We start from the raw sequence: 21,260 nt of genomic DNA on the forward strand, positions 1-21,260 counted from the left end.
TTTCTCTAAGTCCGGGGGAAGGAGGAGATAGTTTTTTAATTGATTTAGCCATTATCACAATGAGAGAAGCACTCAGGAAATAATGTTGGATGTTTTGCTCTTTGAGATAAAAATATTACATTGAACAGGCATTATAAATCTGAAATGTGTAACTAAAACATTTCATCCAATGAAGAATATGAGAGGCATGGAAACCAGTGTATAACCAGAAATCAATGTCTGAATTAATTCAAGCTGCACTGACTTTTCTTGATTTATTTATTTATTTTTGGCTAACCGATTTTTTTTCAGTATAATGAGAATCTTTTTAGCCATTTCAGATGCCTAATCAGTTGCCATAGAATGCTTCTAATTCATATTGGCATTAATGGAACAGAAGAGCAGGTTCAAATAGGTAAGAAAAAGAATTTTTTTTGGGGGGGATGCATTTAATATATTCAATAAGTATGACCTGGAAGAAAAATTTCATCTTCAATCTGCCAACCATTGCACTTGTGAAACTCTGAGAAAGATACATTCTTGCATTGTTTTAATAACTTCTTGAATAACATATGTTGGAATGGTAAAAGAGATGGAAAGGAATAAAACCAAATGATGGGCCAAGGAGCAAGAATAGTTTGAGTTCAACTAACATTTCAAGATTTAGTCAGAAAATGTTGATGCCAAATGACCTTTTTCTGAAGGACGATTTCAGAAGACCAAGCAAAAGGATTGTTTCTGTAATATGGTTACCATAGAGATTAGCCCTTTTAAAAGACGGGGCGGCAGGGGGAGAATTGATGTGCATTTGCAATCAGCTAGTGCCTGTAACAACAAATGGGCTTGATAAAGCAACACTCCAAATTTAACTCTAAACAAGAAAAAAGTGTGGTTGAGATTCAGGGAAGAAAAGGAACTATTCAAAAAGATGGACAATGAGGCATTTGATAACATTGATGATGAACTGGGAAGTATTGTACTTGAAAAGAATGTCCTTGCACATAATAGTGGCCCTAGCAATGATTTTATTATATATACTATAATAATTAAATTCCCTAAAAATATTTGACAAGAAATACCATCTGGGTGTTGTGACTCCGACCCCCGAGCCCATCTTATCGGAGGGAGAAGACTCCGAAAGTGAAGGAGAGGAGTTGGCAAGGCCTCCCTCTCCAGGACCCTCCTCTCTGGCAATGCCTCAGGTGCCTTCCGAAGGAGAAGATAGGCCAGGAGCCAGGCACTTCTGAGCAGCCGCAGTTAGACAGCGACGGAGATAAGTCTTGGCTGGATCCTCGACAGCGTCGGAAAGACAAGCGCGCGCAGCAGAGAAGGAGGCGTGCCAGAGATTAAGCTGAGTCACTGGACCACACCTCACAGGGGATAAAAGGGGGTGTGGTGGCCATTCAGGCTTTGTGACGGACAAAACTGAAAGCTAGCAAGTCATTCTGCATTTCTGAAACTTTGTTATATGCTCTGCTTGGATTGATTCTTGGACTGGCCTTGACTATTCTTTGGCTTTTGTGGACTTATTTTGATGTTTTCGGAGAAGATAAACCTCCCTTTGTAAGTAAAAACTTTTGGCAAGCAGCCACTGGGTTGCTGCCAATTCTATTATCAAAGGAAATTCTTGTCTGCTGGTTTATTTTAACTCTTGGTCGACTGCTGGTGTGCGTGTGTGAGACGGGGATAGAACACTGGGAGACACTGACAACATAGGATAATGATTTTGGTATTTCCCTATGGAGTTAAAATGCAACAAAAGGTGGAATGTGTTTGGAGAAGGAACTATGCCGATAATGTTGACCAATCATGTATGCATAAAATTTTGTAAGATTTCACAAACCTACCAAAGTGGGAACAGGTTGTTGTTGGGGGTTCTTTTTTTGGTTTTTGTTTTGCTCATATTTTATCTTATCTTTGATCTTGCTTTAAAAATTGGATAAAATTGTGTATATTGTATATTTCTAGTATATTTGTATATACCTTTGTATTCTTTTCTGGAGAAAGATTCATCTGTCAAGAATAAAATGGATGCCCTGTGAAAGATTATGCCATGTTCCTACACTCAGGCAGACTTATGCATTACCTGTTCATCCTTCAGATAATTCTTTTCTTTCATGGACTTATAGTTTGGATGCATACAGCAAAACGATGAAGCATTGTAAAGAAGTTCCACAATTTCCAACAAGAAGGGAGAGAGTATTATCCCACTGACAATGGTCCCTTCTCCCAAAACGAAATAATCAGTGTAGGGAGGAATCTAAAGCAATAGCACTGCAAAAGGATATCTCGCTCTCTATTTAATCATATCAAATGAGGCATAGAACAATTGTGGCTGGATAACTAGGACATTTGGGGGGAAGATATATCAAGTGAATCTCCCTTCCACAATGGACACAGTAGATTATTTTAATAACTAGTAACCAATCAAGTATAACTAATTAAAATCTAAATTCTTTTTTTTTTTTTTGCAATTCTGCAGTTTCAGTGAAAACTAAATGAATAAAATGCATGCTTAACAGTTAATAAAATCCATATAGAAACATGGTAGTAGTTCTTCTTACATCTTCAGTACCATCTTTCTTCCAATGTTCTGAAATATATCTGCAGAAACAACATAGCAAGAATGTTAGGAAGCACTGCACTTCAGCTCAGATCTTATACTGTATATGTGGCCTTATGGGTCAGTTATTTAATGACCACATTGATTTATTTGCCTAGACTAGTAGTATTTCTATATTAATCAGTCTTTCCTGGGTTAGAAACAGGTGCTTTTTCCAATTCTATATAAAAATACTGAAGTTGGGATCTTCTACACTGAAAGTATGTTTTATCACAGAGCCACCAATCTTAAGATTTCATTGCTGAACAATAAAATGCTAGTGTCACTAACTGAATATCTATGATGACTGGTGTAGAGGCTATAATACAGGAATTGGCATCCTGGAGAACCCAGGTGTTGCTAAACAAAGGCTACCAGCATTCATAGAAAGTATGGCCAGTGGGAAGGAATGCCGCTCTCCTCTAAAAATTATTTTCACCTGAATGCTTCAGAACATATTGTAATAAAATGAGGGAAGAAAAAGTGCTAGTGAGATGTTCTTCCTTCTATATGGCTCTTCATAATATAGCCACTCTCATATATTCAAATTGTGAGGTGAAGAATCTAAGGCAGTGATGGCTAACCTTTTTGTTGGTGTGTGCCAAAAGTGGGCACAAGCGGGTGTGACAGCGCATGCGTGTGCCTGCACTCATAATGCAATGGGCACATAACCCCCCCCCATGCTCCCCCTGTGCATGCACGTTCAACCCCCGTGCCCTGTTTTGGGCCTACCAGGCCTCCCTGCAGCCTTCTGGGACCAAAAACGGGCCGCAGGCAGGCGCGCCACACCCCCTCGTGCTCTGTCCCACTCCCACGCAGGCACACGTGACCCCCTACGCATGCACGTGCATCTCCCACATGCCCCCCCCGCGGCAGAGACCGGAAAATCAGCTGGCCGGCAGGAGGCACATGTGCATGCGGGGTAGAGCTGAGCTGGGTGACAGCTCGCGTGCCAGCAGAGAGGGCTCTGCATGCCACCTGTGGCAAGTGTGCCAAAGGTTCGCCATCACAGATCTAAGGGATACTTAGTCAAGTAACTTGGGATATAATCTGCCATTGAAATGAATGGAAGCAGATGAATATTCATTTGGCTTGCACAAATTGTATCTAAATTAAGTTTTACATCTCTTGATGAGTCAGTCATTGAGAACTAAGAATTTTATGGGACATTTATTGACTGTTTCACCAAATTAGTAAATCTTAAAGTTTCATGCATATATTAACTCATTAGCAAGTGGGAAAATAGGCACAATTTTCCAAACAATCTATTGATTAACAGATTTACTCTCCATAAAGGATTTGCATTTTTTTAAAGAGAGGAATAATAGCAGGAAAACAAGGGATGTTGTTTCTAGAATTCCAACCAGCTGCCTTTGCAAGTGTGTGCCTCTGCCATCTCCACTAAAACTTTGACTTAAGCAAAATAACAATAGAGAAATAGCACCACTATAAAGATGGTGAACGGACTACAAACTAATTGAGCCCTCCTGTAGCCTTTGTTCCCATGTTGAGCCTTGCAGAAAACTCCAATTAACTTACATCATAACAGTCACTGCAAATTTCCAGCGCTTTGAAAACTACCAGAGTGCTTTCTGTAAAGTTCACTAAGATAGAAAATAATACAGCATAGTCTAAGCAAGGCCAAACAGTGGAGGGTCAATGGAATTTTATTTTCATTTATTACACAATTATTGTGCAAATGGCAGATTATAAGGCCCAGAAAAAGGGGCAAAAGATGGACATACCCAATTAGTATAGTCTGTATATTAAGATACTGATATTTTTCTCTTGCACAGCACTTGCAGAAAAATATAACAGTTAATAATATATAAATTCTACAAAAATATTAAATTATCAACATCAGCGAAAATTAACATCTGACAAAACAAACAGAAAGCTACAGTGGGGTCCATAACAAGCCATAATAACCCCAAAAGGATAATGTGCTTTATTAAATGCCTGGGTAAATTGCTCCATTATATAGTGAAGTCTAATACCAGAATATAAATCACATCATTTGCCTTCTGATGTCAGGACACAAACCTCCTAGTTTGCTGTTCTTCATCTCCCCAAAAATGCTTGTGTTTCAGGACAAACTAAATTATCTCTACTGAATAAGATCATAATACTCTTTCAGTTTAGCAGGATACATAATATGCTTACATTTCAAAGCATCAACTTAGTCTTCTTCATCTTCCTCCTCTTCAGATTCACTTGTACTATCTGTATCAGATACACTTTCTTTATCTTCTTTGTTTTTCTTTTTCTGGGCTGACAAGATTTCCTTCCCACCTAAACAACTTTAGTGACATTCAATTATTTGATATTTATAGTTTTAACCATGTTCACCTTTTCCTTCTTGTACTTCATGCCTTAATATTGTTGGTTTACAATCTCTTCTTTTCTATGTCTTGCATTGCATAACACTGTTTATCCCAAACAGAAATAGCAAGATGGAGTATATAAGTATGTATGTACATTTATTAGTAGTTTTATTTATTACTAAGTAGTAATAAATGGCAACATAGCAGTATTCTGCAATGGAATCTTGCTTAATTGATGGGTTTCAAAATAGGGTAGTAAACCTAGGATTTTTCTAAAGTTCATCACCAATTCCAAAATAGAATTTATAGAATTATAGAAAATGACAAGTTCCTGAAAATCAGTTTTTTTATCCCTTACACTAGCCTGCATAGACATTAATCACCTATTTGGGTCTTGGGCTTGGACTGTCATGAATACATGAATATTGTGAAAGTAACCCTGTATCTTTCTAAGACCTAAAAATCAATTCATCGACAACACTTATTTTCCAAACAAATGTTACCTGCATTTCAGCTACAAAAAAATTATCCATCTTTATCATCAGTCATGATAAGCGTATGTCTTAAGATATTTAACTGTATGTATTGTGTGTGTGTGTGTTTGTGTGTGATTTCTTTATCTTAAGATATTTAACCTTATGTGTAAAGATATTTACCCATGTAATAGGGTTGTATTGCTATTATCCTTTTCATCTTTATTATTACTACTATTACCTTTTCCTATTGATATCTTATAATACTTTGTTGTTTGTATGTACACTGAGAATTTATGACCAGAGATAAATTCCTTATGTGGCCAATCACACTTGACCAATAATTCTATTCTATTCTATTCTATTCTATTCTATTCTATTCTATTCTATTCTATTCTATTCTATTCTATTCTATTCTATTCTATTCTATTCTATTCTACTCTACTCTACTCTACTCTACTCTACTCTACTCTACTCTACTCTACTCTACTCTACTCTATTCTATATTATACTCTACCCTACCCTACCCTATCCTACTCTATCCAAGGGCTACACTTAACTGTTCTCGGGAATCCAAACATCAAAATAAATGAGAGTGTAATGCATAATGGGTGAGGCTTGTTTTGTTCATATTCTGTGAAGATAAGGGGAGTCCTACAATACGTTTTAAATTTGTTAAAACATACTGTAGGACTAGCAATGAATGCAGTCTTCATGGTTTTCTTGCCTCAAAAGGATGAGAAATTGGTCCACCAATTTTTATCAATATTGAACAAAATTAAATGCTCAATACTACATAGCCCTGGAATCTTTGGTTGCTATTCCACTGCCATAAAATAAGATTTTAAAATGATGCATCAGTCTGCACATTAGTTTAAAGAAGGTCCATCAAGCTATATAATTTTATTTTATTTTATTTTATTTTGAATTTGTATACCGCCCTTCTCCCTGAGGACTCAGGGCGGTGAACAGCCAAGTAAAAATATCAAATACAAATATCAAAATACAATTAAAATATATATATAAATTTGGCCCCATTAATTAAAAATGATAAACAAAACAATTAAAAACACTTAAAAAATTAGGCCAGCCCGGCTTGCTGGAAAAGGAAGGTTTTAAGGGCACGGCGGAAGGCACTGAGGTCTTGGATTCTCCTTATCTCCGGGGGCAATTGATTCCAGAGGGTAGGTGCCCCCACAGAGAAGGCCCTCTCCCTGGGGGTCACCAGCCTGCACTGTTTGGCTGATGGTACCCCGAGGAGGCCCTCTCTGTGGGAGCGCACGGGTCGATGGGAGGTCGTCGGTGGCAGCAGGCGGTCTCGAAGATAGCTAGGCCCTATGCCATGGAGCGCTTTAAAGATGATAACCAACACCTTGAAGCGCACCCGGAAGACCACCGGGAGCCAGTGCAGCTCACCAGGAGCGGTGTTACATGGGAGCGCCATGCTGCTCCCGTCACTACCCACGCTGCTGCGTTCTGGACCAGTTGGAGCCTCCGGGTGCTCTTCAAGGGGAGCCCCATGTAGAGAGTGTTGCAGTAGTCAAGGCGAGAGGTGACGAGGGCATGAGTGACTGTGCACAGGGAATCCCGATCAAGAAAGGGCCGCAACTGGCGAATCAGGCGAACCTGACAAAAGGTCCCCCTGGTTACAGCCGTCAGATGTTCCTCCAAGGACAGCTGCGTATCCAGGAGGACTCCCAGATTGCGAGCCCTCTCTGTGGGGGCCAACGACTCGCCCCCAATAGTCAGTGATGGAGTCAACTGACTATATCGGGATGCCGGGAGCCACAGCCACTCAGTCTTGGAAGGGTGTTCGGGTGGCCATCCTGGAGCTTAGTTGCATGTGGCCTTCAAACCAATATTTTTCTGAGCTGTACAACCTTTTTTAAATGCGATAACCAACAATTGGTGACATGATTTCCCACTATTCTGAGACATGCAACACATGGAAACTCTAATATAAATTAGGACTGCACAGATAGTCCTTACAACTATTTTTTCAAAGTTACAACAGCATTGAAAAAAGTGACATATAGACTTCCGGTTTGCTGTTTGTTGCTGCCAGACGTTCCTTTGGGATCGTCAGCTTCCACCGCCTGTCAGAGCCGCCTTCACAACGGAACGGCGGCTCGAAAAAACTCCGTTTCCATGAGGAAACGGAGATAGAGCTGGCAGGGGTGGGTAGAACTCTCTGCGGAGTCCCAAAAGTTTTTTTTTACTTTTGGGACGGAGCGGATGAGATGCCCCGTATCCCCAGCCGCCGCTCCGGGCTTTGGGAGACCTCTGCTGATGCAGAGCCAGGCGTCAAAAGCAAGCCTGCAAATTTAACAGACTACTCAAAGAAAATGTGAGCTGGACCTGTAATATTGAACCGCAAGTATTTTACTGATTTTTTAAAAAAGAAATTACTTAAGAGAGAGGAGGAGAGGAAGGAGGAAAAAAAAGCCTTTTAAAATGGCGTTGGCTGGAAGAGAGGCTTCCGTTTTCTATTACTACAATGTAGCGGAATAAATACCACTGGCTACATTTGTAGACAAAACTTCGCTCCTGTGTCTTTCTCTTTTTTTTTTTTCCCTTGGAGACCTGATATTGTTGTTGATTGGAAAGAAGTCCTTTTTTCTTGCTTTTTTTTTTAACAAAGCCTGCCTGGGCGGAAACATGGCACTGAGACTCATAAAGTCAGATAAACAAGAAGGGGGGGATCCCCCCACCAACAACTTAAAGGAACAAGTCTTAATTCTTCAGTCTCAGAAACCTGATTTTAATATAATAGAATTTTTTATAGAGGAGATTGAAAGAAGGGAGGAGATTGTGAATCAGCAATTTGAAAAATTTAAGCAGGAAATTAAAGAATTGGTGAAATCTAAGTTTGATTTTTTGGAGAAAAAACTCTCAAAAGTGGTTAATGGTTTTACAGGATTTATGATGCAGTTGGACACAAATACTAATGTACTAGAGTCTAAAATGGAAGAAATTCAAGATAAATTGGACAATAGAATTCAAAAAATTGAAAATGATTTGACAAACACTCAGGATAATAGCTTAGAAGAAAAATCTAAAATGGATGCTGATCAAAAGTATGGTAATGTAGAAAATCTGCAACAGAAGATTGAAAAAGAGATTTTAATGGTACAATATAATTTCACAGAATATGCGATAAGATTAAGAGGTTTGCAGGAAAATAATAGAGAGGATTTAAGGAAAATATCTTCTGAATTTCTAGCTGGGATTCTAAAGGTTCAACCTGACGAAGTGTTTTGTAGGATCGACAGAGCTTATCGAATCAACTCCTGGATTGCTAAGCAAAGGCAATTGCCTAGAGATGTGGTGATTTATTTTACAGATAAGGAAATTAGGAATAATATCGTTCAAAATTCCTTTAATTCTAATTTGCAATTGTATGGAAGAAAGATTTGGATTTATAAGGAACTCCCACCTAAGATATTGATGGAAAGGAAGAAATTTGGTTTTCTGGTGAATGAGTTAAAAAAGAGAAATATCTCCTACAGGTGGGATGCCCCAGTTGGTATTATATTTAGATACCAAGGAGAAAGATATCAGCTAAATACTGTTGAAAGAGCGGAAGAATTTTATCAAAATAGGTTGAAAATGAATTTAACATCTCCAGGTATAATACAGGATAAGCAGAAGGAGCCGGAAATAAAGGTAAAATTTCGAATTACAGAGACTGTACCAGATGAATTGCCTTTGGATTTATTGGATACCCCAGCTGGACTATCTACAAATTTGAGAGAAGAGGCATCTAATCTTAATGTGATGACTTATCAAGGCAAGGATAAACATGGAAACCAATTAGGGGATATACAAGGGATAAAAAAGAAATATGAGATACAAAAGCAAAACCAACAAGACCAATCTACAAAGCAGAATAAAAACCGACCAGATGATACATATTTTGTAGAAAGGGAACCAGGATGGAAACCAAACCCACAAAAAGAAAAGAAAAAAAAGAAATAGGTGGCATAGAAATAGAAATTTCTAAATCAGGCAACAGTGAAGCCAGTGATTTTAAAATATGATCGATTATGTGTAAATACAGAAGAGGCGACGTATTGGTTAATATCATCCTGAGGTTTGTGGCAGATCTCTGCATGGCCGTAATCTGGGGACGTGAAACGAGCCTTAAACTGATGGATTTGAATTATCCATTTTGGAATTTCTTTTTGTGTTGATAAACATATTATATTATCTTGAATCACAAGGCAAGAGAATTATGCTGGGGCATGCAGAAGATCGGGTTGTTACCCACTACGATGATGGGAATTAATAATCCTGATGAAACCCACTATTATTACTATATGGAATATAATTATAATGTCACTCGGGTGGTTGTTTTTACTTTTATACACATAAGAAGATATTTACTACTGATGGGGGCAGATATGATTGAAGATCCTGAATAAACTGTTGCACCAGTGAGCTATGTTACCCGATTATGGATGTTGGTTCTACCAATCCAGTGGAAAGACCTCAAAGAAGATACTATATGGATTATAAATTTAAAGTCATTGTCTTTTCTTTTTTTTTATTTAGATATAATGGAAAATATAGACATATATTTTTAAGTAGTGTGGGCAGTGAATCAAAGATGTTAAGAAATGTTGTGTATGGCAATTTTGCATGATAGTGGGTGAATAAGCTAGTTAGTAGATTGACTAGTCTAAGAAAAGGGATTTTTAAGTGTTATACTTGGGGGAGTGGAGGAAATGGATAGAGTGGAATAAATGTTAAACTAGATTTTATGGGGAAGGCCGCTTTGAAATGTTATAGTAATATATATAGAAGATTAAATGTTAAAGTAGGACTTATCGTATAGTTTTAAAGTGGAGAAGTTATTCTACAATGTCATAGTATAATGTCTTTTTTTTCCCTTTCTTTTCTCTTTTTTGATATGTATGGATAAAGGGGGATGTTATAATATTAATAATATTTTTAGTAAGTAAAGGTCAATATCTAGAGGAGGGAGTAAGTAATCTGTTATGAATTAGGTTTTTTTTTGTTATGAAGAAGTCACAGGGGGGATGGGTGGGGAGGGGGGGTTAGGGAGGGGGAGGGAGAGGGGAAAAAAGGGGGAAAAATTTGTATTTGAAAACTTTTTCAATAAAAAAAAAAAAAGAAAAAAGTGACATATAATCATTTTTTATACTTACAAAAGCTTGGGGGGAGCATCCCCATGGTCACCTGATCAAAATTGGGATGCTTAGTAATTGGCATGTATTTATGATGGTTGCAATATCCCGGGGTCATGTGATCACCTTTTGTGACCTTCTGACAAGCAAAATCAACAGGGAAGCCAGATTCATTTAACCACCATGTTATTAACTTAATAACTGTGGTGATTCACTTAACAATTGAGGCAAGAATGGTTGTAAAATGGGACTAAATTCACTTAACAATTATCTTGCTTAACAGTGGAAGTTTTGAGCTCAATTGTGGTCGTAAGTCAAGGATGATCTTATATATATATATATATATATAATATATATGTGGACACTCAAATAATATCTCTCAGCAACTCCTTCAAATAACTGTATCTCTTCCTACCATTGTGTGGCAACTGCAACACAATCCCAGGAAAGGACACATTGGTTTAAGTTGCACAAGTGCTACCTGTGTGTTCTTGTCCAATACCTTTTTGCATTCAAATTGGGGGTATTGTTCTATGCTTGTGTAAACTCTAAAATAGTTTAACCTAGTTTTATAAGGTAACTTCTCCATCACTCGTTTGATTACAAACAAACAAAAAAACCTTAGCCCAACCAATGTACATGACATAGGCCTGTGCACTTTACATCATTATCTTGCTCATTGTGGCTTTCAACTCTCTTATGTGCAGCCTTAGTCCCTAGCTTGGTGCATTAGAGGAATCAAGCATTTATGCTTAAATAAAGATTTTCACAAGTAAAATAATGCAATAGCAATTTAATATAAATTTATAGATACTAGACTGACTTCTTGTAATATTTTAAAACATTCCTCTATAAAAATTACATCCATCAGAATCCCTCAATGTATATATGCACACATAAACATGAGCAAAAAAAATCCTTTCCTTCTCTACACTACAGTGGTGGGTTTCAAAATTTTTTACTACCGGTCTGTGGGTGTGGCTTAGTGGGTGTGTCATGGCTTGGTGGGTGTGGCTTGGTGGGTGTGGCAGGGGAAGGATACTGCAAAATCCCCATTTCCTCCCAATCAGCTGGCACTCGGGAGGCAGAGAATAGATGGGGCGGGGCCAGTCAGAGGTGGTATTTACCAGTTCTCCGAACTACTCAAAATTTCCGCTACTGGTTCTCCAGAACTGGTCAGAACCTGCTGAAACCCATCTCTGCCGCACTATATCCTTAAGAATATTTTCTTGAATTTTCTTTTCATGGAATAATGCCAGTAATCCATGGAAGGTCAATTTCTGAGCAATCAAGTCTACCGTACTTAAATCATCAGCTTACCTTTGCAGCATAAATAAAGTGAACACTGCCAGTATTATAACTATTAAGGCAATAAATGCTTTCATATAACCTAAAAAAGTGAAAGAAAAATAAAAAAATTCTTCAACCCTCAAACAAGATAAAAATATATTTTTAAAAAATTATAATAAGCAGCAGATTTAATAGAAACACTTTTAATGACTGTAGCACTATCTGTATCAAAATAATAAAGCTAAAATAATGATCTGTGAATGGTGATGTCATCACACAAATACCATGATTAAGTTCTTGCATCTCAGCATCTAACTCAAGTACACGACTCATGGAATTTGCACAGTATCATCTATCATTCCACAACTAAGGATGAATGTGACTACCTGGGGGATGATTTTAAAAAGCCAGAATATTCCACTCAATTGTAATATACTTTCCTTCATTTACTGATTTGAAAAGAGTGGAAGATGACTCTCCAAAAAAGAAAAAGAAACCAACATATTAGTCTATGTACAAAAAGTTGTGGTTTAAGACACCCACTGTTTGAAAGAGGGTGTAGTGTACCAATTTAAAACCATCAAGCATAAGGGAAAATAATATTCCTAATTCTGCCAACAGGTATTCAAATCTTCTGAATGGCTGGCTAATTCCTTTTTTTACCCAGGGTTTTCCTCACATGATTGAGAATGACTTACAAGTACACACACTAAATCAGTAGTTCTCAACATTTTGTATTTTACCATTCTGGATCATAGAACCTGGGTTCTACCAGTATTGGAACAAAAGGCTCACTTTTTAAGAGAAAGTCCTCCTAAAAATGAAGGCTAATTAGAATAAGGTTATTTTATTTCATTCATAAACCCAGACTTTCCAGAGGCTCCTCCAAGGAACAATATTCAACAGGAGATAGGATGGTCCCCTCCCCACTTTCTCATTGGCTCTTGGAAATAAGGAATCACAACTCATCTCAAATATTTCTGCAAATCACCATAAGACTACTCTGGTCTCCTGTATAGTGACAGAGGACTTCGTCAGGGCACAGTTAAGATAGAAGCTGTGTAGATTTAATCCAGTTTGGCAAAGCCCATGTTCATTTGCTTTTAAAGTATTTTACAAATTTCTGTCATTAAATTGCAATACAGTCAAGGTATTGAGTGTGAGTGCTTCTTAGATGGTTTATAAAGCCACTTGACTTGTCCACTCCTAGGCTGCACCTGCACTGCTGATTATGGACCTTTATATTAAGTTCGCAGTCTTTTAATCTGCCAGACCCAAGAATAATAATATATTTATTCTACTGCATTTCTAAACCATTTTGAAGAGATTCTGGGGAGTTTTGAGAAAATGGAGATGCTACCTTAATAACATAGTAATTAATTCCTTAAATCAATAAATAGTTCCACATTATTTGTTTCAAATATTATCCAGAGAACTCTTATTATTGGGTAGCAAATAAATACAAGTTCTTTAGAATGTTATATTCTGTATCCCTTCTGTTTTGGCTAATAAATAATTCAGAACTTGTTGGTTTAAATGGCTGTTTGCTTAAACGAAATTGAAGAATCTCTATCATGAATCAGACACTGCCTTCTGTTCATCCAATGCTTACAAAGCAAGAAAGAAGAGAAATGGAATAGGAAGTTCACCAAAACTGCCTTCATAAAGTATAAAGAAAATCTGATTGTAAAAATTATGATGGAGAATTGTTGGCCCACCCATTATGTCCTTCACCACTATTAACTCCCAGCCCAAGTAAAAATGAGCTTTACGAGACTGAGCTTTTTTTCTAACTCTGGGCCTGGCAAACAGAACTCTGAAGGAGAATATTTTCTACTTCTAATTAAAACTCGCCTTCCTGCCCAATGTGAAAAAATCTAAGGCAAACTCGATTTCATTGAGGGTGGGTGTAGCCAGCTCAAAATAACCCGTGTCAGGGGCGCCTGTAGTGGCATGAGCACTCTGCCAGTGAAAATGGGTTCCCAAGCTCCATTTTCAGCTACGACAGCATCCTGCAACCTCTGCTAGAGGGTTTCTTTCTCTCGCGAGCTCCGTTTTCGCTGGCAAGAGGCACTGCAGGCCGGTCCTTTGCTGTTTCCAGGACAGTCCCATGAGCCAGATCTAAGCATCGCACTGATCTGTCCCCCGGGCCTTGAGTTTGACACCCCTGATCTAAGGCATTGGCACACTTGCAGGGTATTTATGAAGTTTTGCTCTCATTTGCAAAAGTCTATTATGGTTGTTTGCCTGCTCACTACTAGTCTTCCAGAAAAGGAAAATGTTTTAACATCCACTTGCTTTGAGGCAACACTCAAAGAGAGAAGAGCAAGGTACATTTTGAAAGCAAGAGGAAAGGGGGAGGAGAGATGACATTTCCAGTTTTTTTTAATAATAGGGAAAATTGATAAATCCATTGTTTACCTTTTCTAGCTTTGTTTTGCATATTTTTATGTCTTTTTCATTTTATAACAGGAGAAATAATTCAGATAAAAGTGACCTGTTCTGAGAGAGAATTATGAATACCAATTCAGAATAATTTTCTCCAAGTTTTAAGTTCTACATAACTCTGGCTTCTGTTGTATATCTCATTAAAAATGGCCTTTATACACTACACATATGTTAACATATGCCCAGTATCAATGGTGTTTAGGGCCTATGTTTGTAGTCATCCCAAATTTGTAGCTGTTGTACAGTGTTAAAATATATCAGTTGTTTTAAAGGATACTTAAAATAGTTCCTATTTATTTTTATTTATACCCTGTCTTAAATTACTTTTAAAATAACTCAAGGTGGTGAACATATCCAACACACCTTCCTCCTCCTGTTTTCCCCACAGCAACAACCTTGTGAGATGAATTGGAATAAGAGAAATAAGACTGGCCAAGGTTACCTAGGCTTGGCTTCGTAGCTAAGGTGGGAGTAGAACTCCTGGATTTCCAGTTTCTAGCCTGGTGCCTTAACCAGTACACCAAACTGGCCTTAATATATGTTTATGTTGTACAATATAAGTGTCTTTCTTTTCTGATGAAAGTCCACCTTTCATCAGAATCAGATCTGTTTTCTACTTGAAACAACAAACAATATCATTAGATTCATTTGAAAAATTAGCAACCATACTAAGAGGTTGCAAGAGTGTCATAGGGAGACAAGTGATGCCATGTACATGATGCAACATGCAAATAACAAAGATTTGTTGTCTTTTGCATAGTGTCATGACACACGTGACATCACTGTAGTTTCTATCAAATGGATATTGTTGAACTACTGTGATAATTACTTACTTGGTACAGCTTTCTTATAGCATGTCTCTTTGTGGTAACAGCATCCTAGCTCTGTGCACTCAATCCTTGATACATTTGTCTGGCACACTTCATAAAAAGGAAGTTCACATACTTCAAAAAAGAGAAATACCCAAAGTTGTATATGTATATATAAATTGAAATCATGAGATCTATCAAGCCAATTCTAAACTATGATGTGTCATTTTATTATAAATTATATTCAATAACCATAAAACCTCTGAACTCTCAGTAAACATGAATACATTAGGATTCTCACAGAACTATTGAAGGAAAAGCAATAGCTATTAAGTGAAAGGCCATTAACATAGGCATTTCATGAGACAACTGGGGTCTTAAAGTTGCCAAGGTTGAAGACCCCTGTACTAGAGCACTCTGTTCTGAGGTCCATTTTTCCTTTCAAAGCTAAAGCATGACAAAGCCCTGCTATCTGGAGGCAGTTGCAAAAGTGTCTGCAGCAATGATCACCTACCTTCAAAACAGTACATCCAATCAAACAAAGTCCTGTCCTACCTTTTCTGAAGGATATTTAAGTATTTTTTTTTACCTTGCAATTATTTGTTATATATTTGCTAAATTTTATTATATTCTGTTCTTATTGTATTATATATGGTGTAACCTGCCCAGAATGCAATTGGATTGAGGTGATGAATAAATTTCAGACAGAAAAAGAGACGGAGAGGATCTGCATCTTCAACACTTTTGATTTCAGTGACTGCTAAGAGTTCCAAAGAATTAGCCAATGGTGGTAAAGAGAATACAATAAACTTTCACTTGAAATCAGAGAGGAATAGACATAGAATTTAATTTTCACATTGTATCTACTTTAAAATATTTTATGTACCCATAATAAAATTTAAGGCCAGAATTCTCAAGATGAACATACATTTAGAACCTCCTTATTAAATTTGTGCGCTCTTCCTATTTTCAGAACTTCATCTTATTTATGGTAATTCAGATTTTTAGGTAATTACCACCAGAGAGCGCTCCTCAGCAGTTTATAATATCTGAAGAATTTAGTCAACAGATCCTAACTACTCAAAGGGTGTTGATGCTAAAAAAATGATGCGAAAAGTATTCTGGAATCATTATTCATAGAGCTACCAAGATCATAGCAACTTTATAGAATATATACACAATATGTTAGAAGTAAATAAAATGTTACTGGGAAATAACTTGCATTTACAACTACAAATTGCCAAAAGCAGATGCAAACCTTTCACTGATATAGATAGTCCTCGATTTACAACCATTTATTTAGTGACCATGCAAAGTTACAGTGGCACTGAAAAAAGTGTCTCATGGCCATTTTTCACATTTACAATCATTGCAGCAACCCCATGGTCATTTGATCAAAATTCAGAAGCTTGGCAATTGGCATATATTTATGATGGTCTCCGTATCTGGGGGGCATACGATTACCTTTTGTGATCTTCTGACAAGCAAAATCAATAGGGAAACCAGATTCACTTAACAACTGTAATGGCTTTCCTTGAAGCCAGCTCCAACGATGAGGAAGAGCAGACTCTGGAGACTTTAGAGGAGGGCGTGGGGGAGTAAGGAAGACACCAAGGTCTCCGAGCAGGGAGTGAATGGGTCATGGGAAGGGGAGGGGAAGGGCAGAGGCCAGGAACCTAGGAGAGACCTAGGAGAGACCATCGGGAAACAACCAGATGAGCACCAGGAACCTAGAAGAGACCTAGGAGAGACCATCAGGAAACAACCAGATGAGCACCAGGCTGAAGAAGAAAGGGGAGATGCAGCTGCAGCCAGAGAGCTCATGGACCCAATTAGAACTGCAAGGTAACGAGGGAACACAGCTGCAGTGGGGCGGAGGAAGAACTGCCTCCGCAGCCAGAGCTGAATGGAGAGGAAGATGAAAAGACAAAGGTTTCAAACTGGAGTGTGCCCCACTTTGCAATGGAGGTTGGCGGGGTTACTTGCAAGGAGGCAGCCTCATTCCTCATAATGGGCTTACATCTGTTGGCACATGAAGCAAAGTGACACTCGAGACAACTCATCTGTTTCCTGTTGTTTGTGTGTTCTGCCTTTGTGACTCCTGCTTCCAGACCTGTGCCATGACCCTGTGACTGGACTTTGAATCTTGGATTTTGGACATGGACTTTGGTTTCATGTATTGTGCTCAGACTGTGGACTTACGGACTTATTCTTTGCCCTCAGACTTGAGGTTGCTCAGGACTTGGATTCATTGGGTTTTGTGTGTTTAGTGGGATGAGCCTTGGGGAATGATATTAAAGGCTTGCAAAGCCTCAATGAAGACTTCACACTCGCATGTGTGTGCATGTTTGTGTTACGGTTGTTAAATCATAGCAATCAATAGTTGTTAAGTTCACTTAACAATTGTCTTGCTTAGCAATGGAAATTTTGGGCTCAGTTGTGGTCATAAGTTGAGGACTACCTGCAAAAAATGAAAATACAGCGGTGGAAGACGCTCCAGTCTGATAGCTTTGTCTTTTCATCTTCTTCTAGCTTTAGCTGAATATTTTTCCCTCCACCTCTGGATGGGGGGAAAAGAAGAATCCTCAAGAAGTGAGCTAGAGTGATGAAAACAAATGCTTCTTTTCAGTGAGATATACTAAGTCAGACCAATTTGCTGTACCTAGTAGCACTCCAAGACTTAATTATTAAGAAATTCTTAATTCTTTGGTTTTGTTTAATGTAAGACTAAACAACGAAGTCCAAATAAATACCCAACTCTTGAAAGCAATATAAAACAAACAAATCATACACATAAAATGCTGTTTCATCAAAACAGATTCAGGCTCCTAGGAAGATTCAACAATCTCTACATGAACAAGAAACTATCACTTATATTTTAAATTACAAATTACAGATAAACATAACCTAATCAATGAAGGCAGAAAGATTCTTACCAAAGGTAACCTTGCCAAATATCTATAGGTAAGAAAGGCAAACTAATCCTTATCAAGTGCTGTTCATAAAATACTTGCAGGTGAATCTAACAGAGTAAATTGGTGCATGATTACCCATATTCTTTGACACATTATGCAAAATAAGACAGAAATAGGAAGAAAGTGTTAATATTGCTGTAGCCATTATGCTAGTGTCAGTTCCAATCTTGATAGTCCCTCCATACTGGCATTTATGTAAAACATACTCAAGCCCAGAATCTCAAAGAAAAATTAACATATAGACCAATTACCTTTTCATTTATTCCTCTTGACTATCTAAAAGTATTAACAAAATAAATCTTAATAATATATCTCTATGTACCTTCAAGTTTCTCACTGAATCATACAATTACTTTTAAAAAGTTTTATTATAGTTTGGAACCTTAAAAAAAAGATAAATCAAGCACATATACATGAAGAATAATCACATTTAGAGTTTTTGAACTCCTACAAAAATGGACTAATTATTTAAGGGGACTGGAGTTAATGACAGGGTACCAAGCATAGGAACGTAACATATGAACAACGTAATATTTGACACATAATGTAAGTGATATATCTTTGTTGAATCCAGATGAGTTTATTTCTTATTCTGTCTATAAATGAAGTAAAGCAAATGGGTTTGGCCATACAGCTTTGATTTATTGCAAGGCAGCATGGCATTTTATGAGTGTTCTTGCATAATATTTTTGCTATTTTATACACACAAATACTATTTTCATATTTCTTCATAGTGCTATATGAAATGTTTGAAAGAGTGTGTTAACATAAAAAAGCACTAATATGCTTCCCTTTGCAAGACTGGCAAGGCTGCTTTTATTTTTGCTTTATTTATCAAATTTGTAAGGTCACCTGACTCTATAGCCATGATGGCGAACCTATGGCACGCATGCCACAGGTGGCACGCAGAGCCATATCTGTGGGCACCCGAGCGTTGCCCTAGCTCAGCTCCAGCGCACATGTGCACACCAGCCAGCTGATTTTCGGGCCTTCTGGGCCCACTGGAAGTCGAGAAATGGACCGTTTCCAGCCTCTGGGGGGATGAGGAAGGCCGTTTTTGGCCTCCCCAGGCTCCAAGAAAGCCTCTGGAACATGGAGAGGGCAAAAAACGGGCATACTGGGCCCACCGGTAACCTTTTTGCCGTCACGTGCCAAAAGTGGGGGGAGCGCAGGGGGGTTGCACGCGCATGTGCACAGGGTGTGGGCCACAGGGAGGGCATTAAATTATGGGTGTGGGCACGTGCACGCGCAACCCCCCCTCATTATCCCTGCTTTTGGCACGCAACAGCAAAAAGGTTAGCCATCACCGCTCTACAGCAATTCTGGGGAGCAAACAACATTAAAAGCAAATTGATAATAACATGAAAATACACACAAGTCTTGCAAAGACTGCAACTGTTTGAACCCTTCAAGGATAGTGCTATGTTTGTCTCAATATGTTTTGCAAACATCTCTTTGTAACGCTTTGCACCATCCTGCTATTTAATACATAAGCTTTGATATTATTGTTATTGTACATGAACAATATATACTATAAAACGTGAGTATTCAGCTACCATAGTACCAATAGTCATCAGCTCCAAACTTACCTGCAAATCCATAGCGAAGAAAATTACTTCTTTTTTCCAGATGAAGAACCCTTGATGGTGACTGTGTTGCACTGTTGAACTTAAAGGACAATTTAATGCATGCACCTGAAGGAAGCCACAGTAAGCAAGGTACTAGAAAAATAAACATTTGATTCTGGTCCTGGTTTTCTATGCATTTCATTAATGAGGTTATTGAGATCAATCTATAAAAAATACTTAATATAGCAGTGAATAAAAAGAGAGGTAGGTGGAATAGCCATTAGCTTGCTTTCAGAAACACTTAGCAAAATCAGTATTTCCATTTACAAGTAGTAAGTCAATTTAAGGAGTATAGCCACACAATTGGCTCATCGATTCAGTCTACTTAGTCCTTCACCTACTATGGTGAGGACTAGAAAATGTAACTGTGACATCACAGTTCTGTTTTGTGTTGTCATTAAACTGGTCACCAAGGAAACTGATTATTGTGATGACAGATACAAGGGGGAAAATGGAAAACAGAAAGGAAAGAGGGTCTGGTTTACTCTAAGGAAGATGTAGAATGAAATGTGCTGCAATTAGAAGGCTCCTCTGAGTATATCAGCTGACAGATAACTAAGGAAATGAGTAGGACTGCCAACAGGTAGGATGAAAGTCAAATGACCTCATATGTTGTAGTACATATAACTCAATATAGTAAACTAACAATTCCCAATGCTTTCCTGATGGCATATTTCTTATGAAAACCAAGAGTTCCATTAGCTCTTTTTAAACATTTCATTTTCTAAAATGAAAACATGTAATCAGCAAGCTAATTGATGACCAAATGCTAATCGCCAGCACATTTTTCATATTTAAAATGTTTCTGGATGGTACAGAGGCCCTAAAGTAGACAGTTGACTTTTTTTAGCCAACTATTTAGAAAAAGTGTAAGTTGTGGAGTATATCCAAGACATAAGGAGTGTTAGAAAGATTTTGGCTGTCATGCTGAATATGCCTTTAGGCATCATTATCACTTTGTCTTGTGCAAAAAAATACTCTTTTGTGAGTCTTTTGGCTGGACAACATGTAATTTGGAGTATAAATCCCCCATGAACTTTGGGAGAATGGGTGTTAAACAGAAAATTAAGCACCATGATAGTTCATATCATTAGGACATTGGGCCAACAATCAGCAGGCTGGCATTCAAGACCTGGTTGCTGTCACGGGACAGAGGTGAACTCCCGTTAGTCGCTCCAGCTCCTGCTGACCCAGCAGTTTGAAAATGGGCAGCCGTGAGTAGATAGATGGGTACCACTTTGGTGGGCAGCTTAACAGGCACATGAAAGGAGCCCCAACTGGGTGTTCCCTGGGCAACATGATGTCACCGGCTAATCCTTTCAATCTGGAAGTGCTTTAGCATTCCCAACACAACTGCAGTAGCAGAAAATTGATTTCCAATTTATATTTTTGTCACTTGGAATTCAGACATATCTTGCACAAGTCTTTTTTTATTTTAACTTTCTTTCTCCTCAAATGGCTCTTTCAAAATGTGATTACCAACTCCATATCATTGAATTGCCAAAGGTAAATATGTATCTAGAATATATAACTATGATTTAATATAAGGTTCTGCTAGTCCCTAAGGCTACCTATGCTTCTT

At 38.0% G+C, this 21,260-nt stretch overlaps 1 protein-coding gene and 1 long non-coding RNA gene across 4 annotated transcripts in view; one reads left to right on the forward strand and one right to left on the reverse strand.

The window, feature by feature from the left end:
* Nucleotides 1–253: 253 nt before the first annotated feature.
* On the reverse strand, nt 254–20,145 carry TEX29 (testis expressed 29). Of its 2 annotated transcripts, none has more exons than XM_034418796.3 (5): nt 19,640–20,145; nt 15,100–15,186; nt 11,849–11,918; nt 4,745–4,881; nt 254–2,583 (listed from the first exon to the last, which is right to left on the reverse strand). In XM_034418796.3, the coding sequence occupies exons 1-4, from the start codon at nt 19,818–19,820 to the stop codon at nt 4,761–4,763; spliced, it is 459 nt and encodes a 152-aa protein (XP_034274687.2). In that variant the 5' UTR covers nt 19,821–20,145; the 3' UTR covers nt 254–2,583; nt 4,745–4,760. The 2 variants fall into 2 exon arrangements, with proteins under 2 accessions (XP_034274687.2, XP_034274677.2); XM_034418786.3 differs by having other exon boundaries at nt 15,100–15,210.
* Nucleotides 20,090–21,260, forward strand: part of LOC117666262 (uncharacterized) — a 37,853-nt gene continuing 36,682 nt past the window's right edge. Inside the window, exon 1 of one of the 2 annotated variants that reach the window (XR_004591703.2) lies at nt 20,090–20,261. This is a non-coding gene — a long non-coding RNA (uncharacterized LOC117666262). The remainder of the gene's footprint in view (nt 20,262–21,260) is intronic. The other variant, XR_004591700.2, reaches the window with a different exon arrangement.

This window comes from Pantherophis guttatus, chromosome 5 (assembly GCF_059756535.1).
Source record: "Pantherophis guttatus breed Tessera chromosome 5, ASM5975653v1, whole genome shotgun sequence".
NCBI lineage: Eukaryota > Metazoa > Chordata > Lepidosauria > Squamata > Colubridae > Pantherophis > Pantherophis guttatus.

What these genes read in the sequence shown, in the direction of transcription:
- TEX29 (XM_034418786.3), bottom strand. Translation starts at nt 19,820, where the DNA reads ATGAAATGCATAGAAAACCAGGACCAGAATCAAATGTTTATTTTTCTA. An exon ending in TCTTCGCTATGGATTTGCAG is followed by an intron (nt 15,211 to 19,639) that starts GTAAGTTTGGAG and finishes TCTTTTTTGAAG; the next exon opens with TATGTGAACTTCCTTTTTAT. An exon ending in ACTTTATTTATGCTGCAAAG is followed by an intron (nt 4,882 to 11,848) that starts GTAAGCTGATGA and finishes ATGTCACTAAAG; the next exon opens with TTGTTTAGGTGGGAAGGAAA.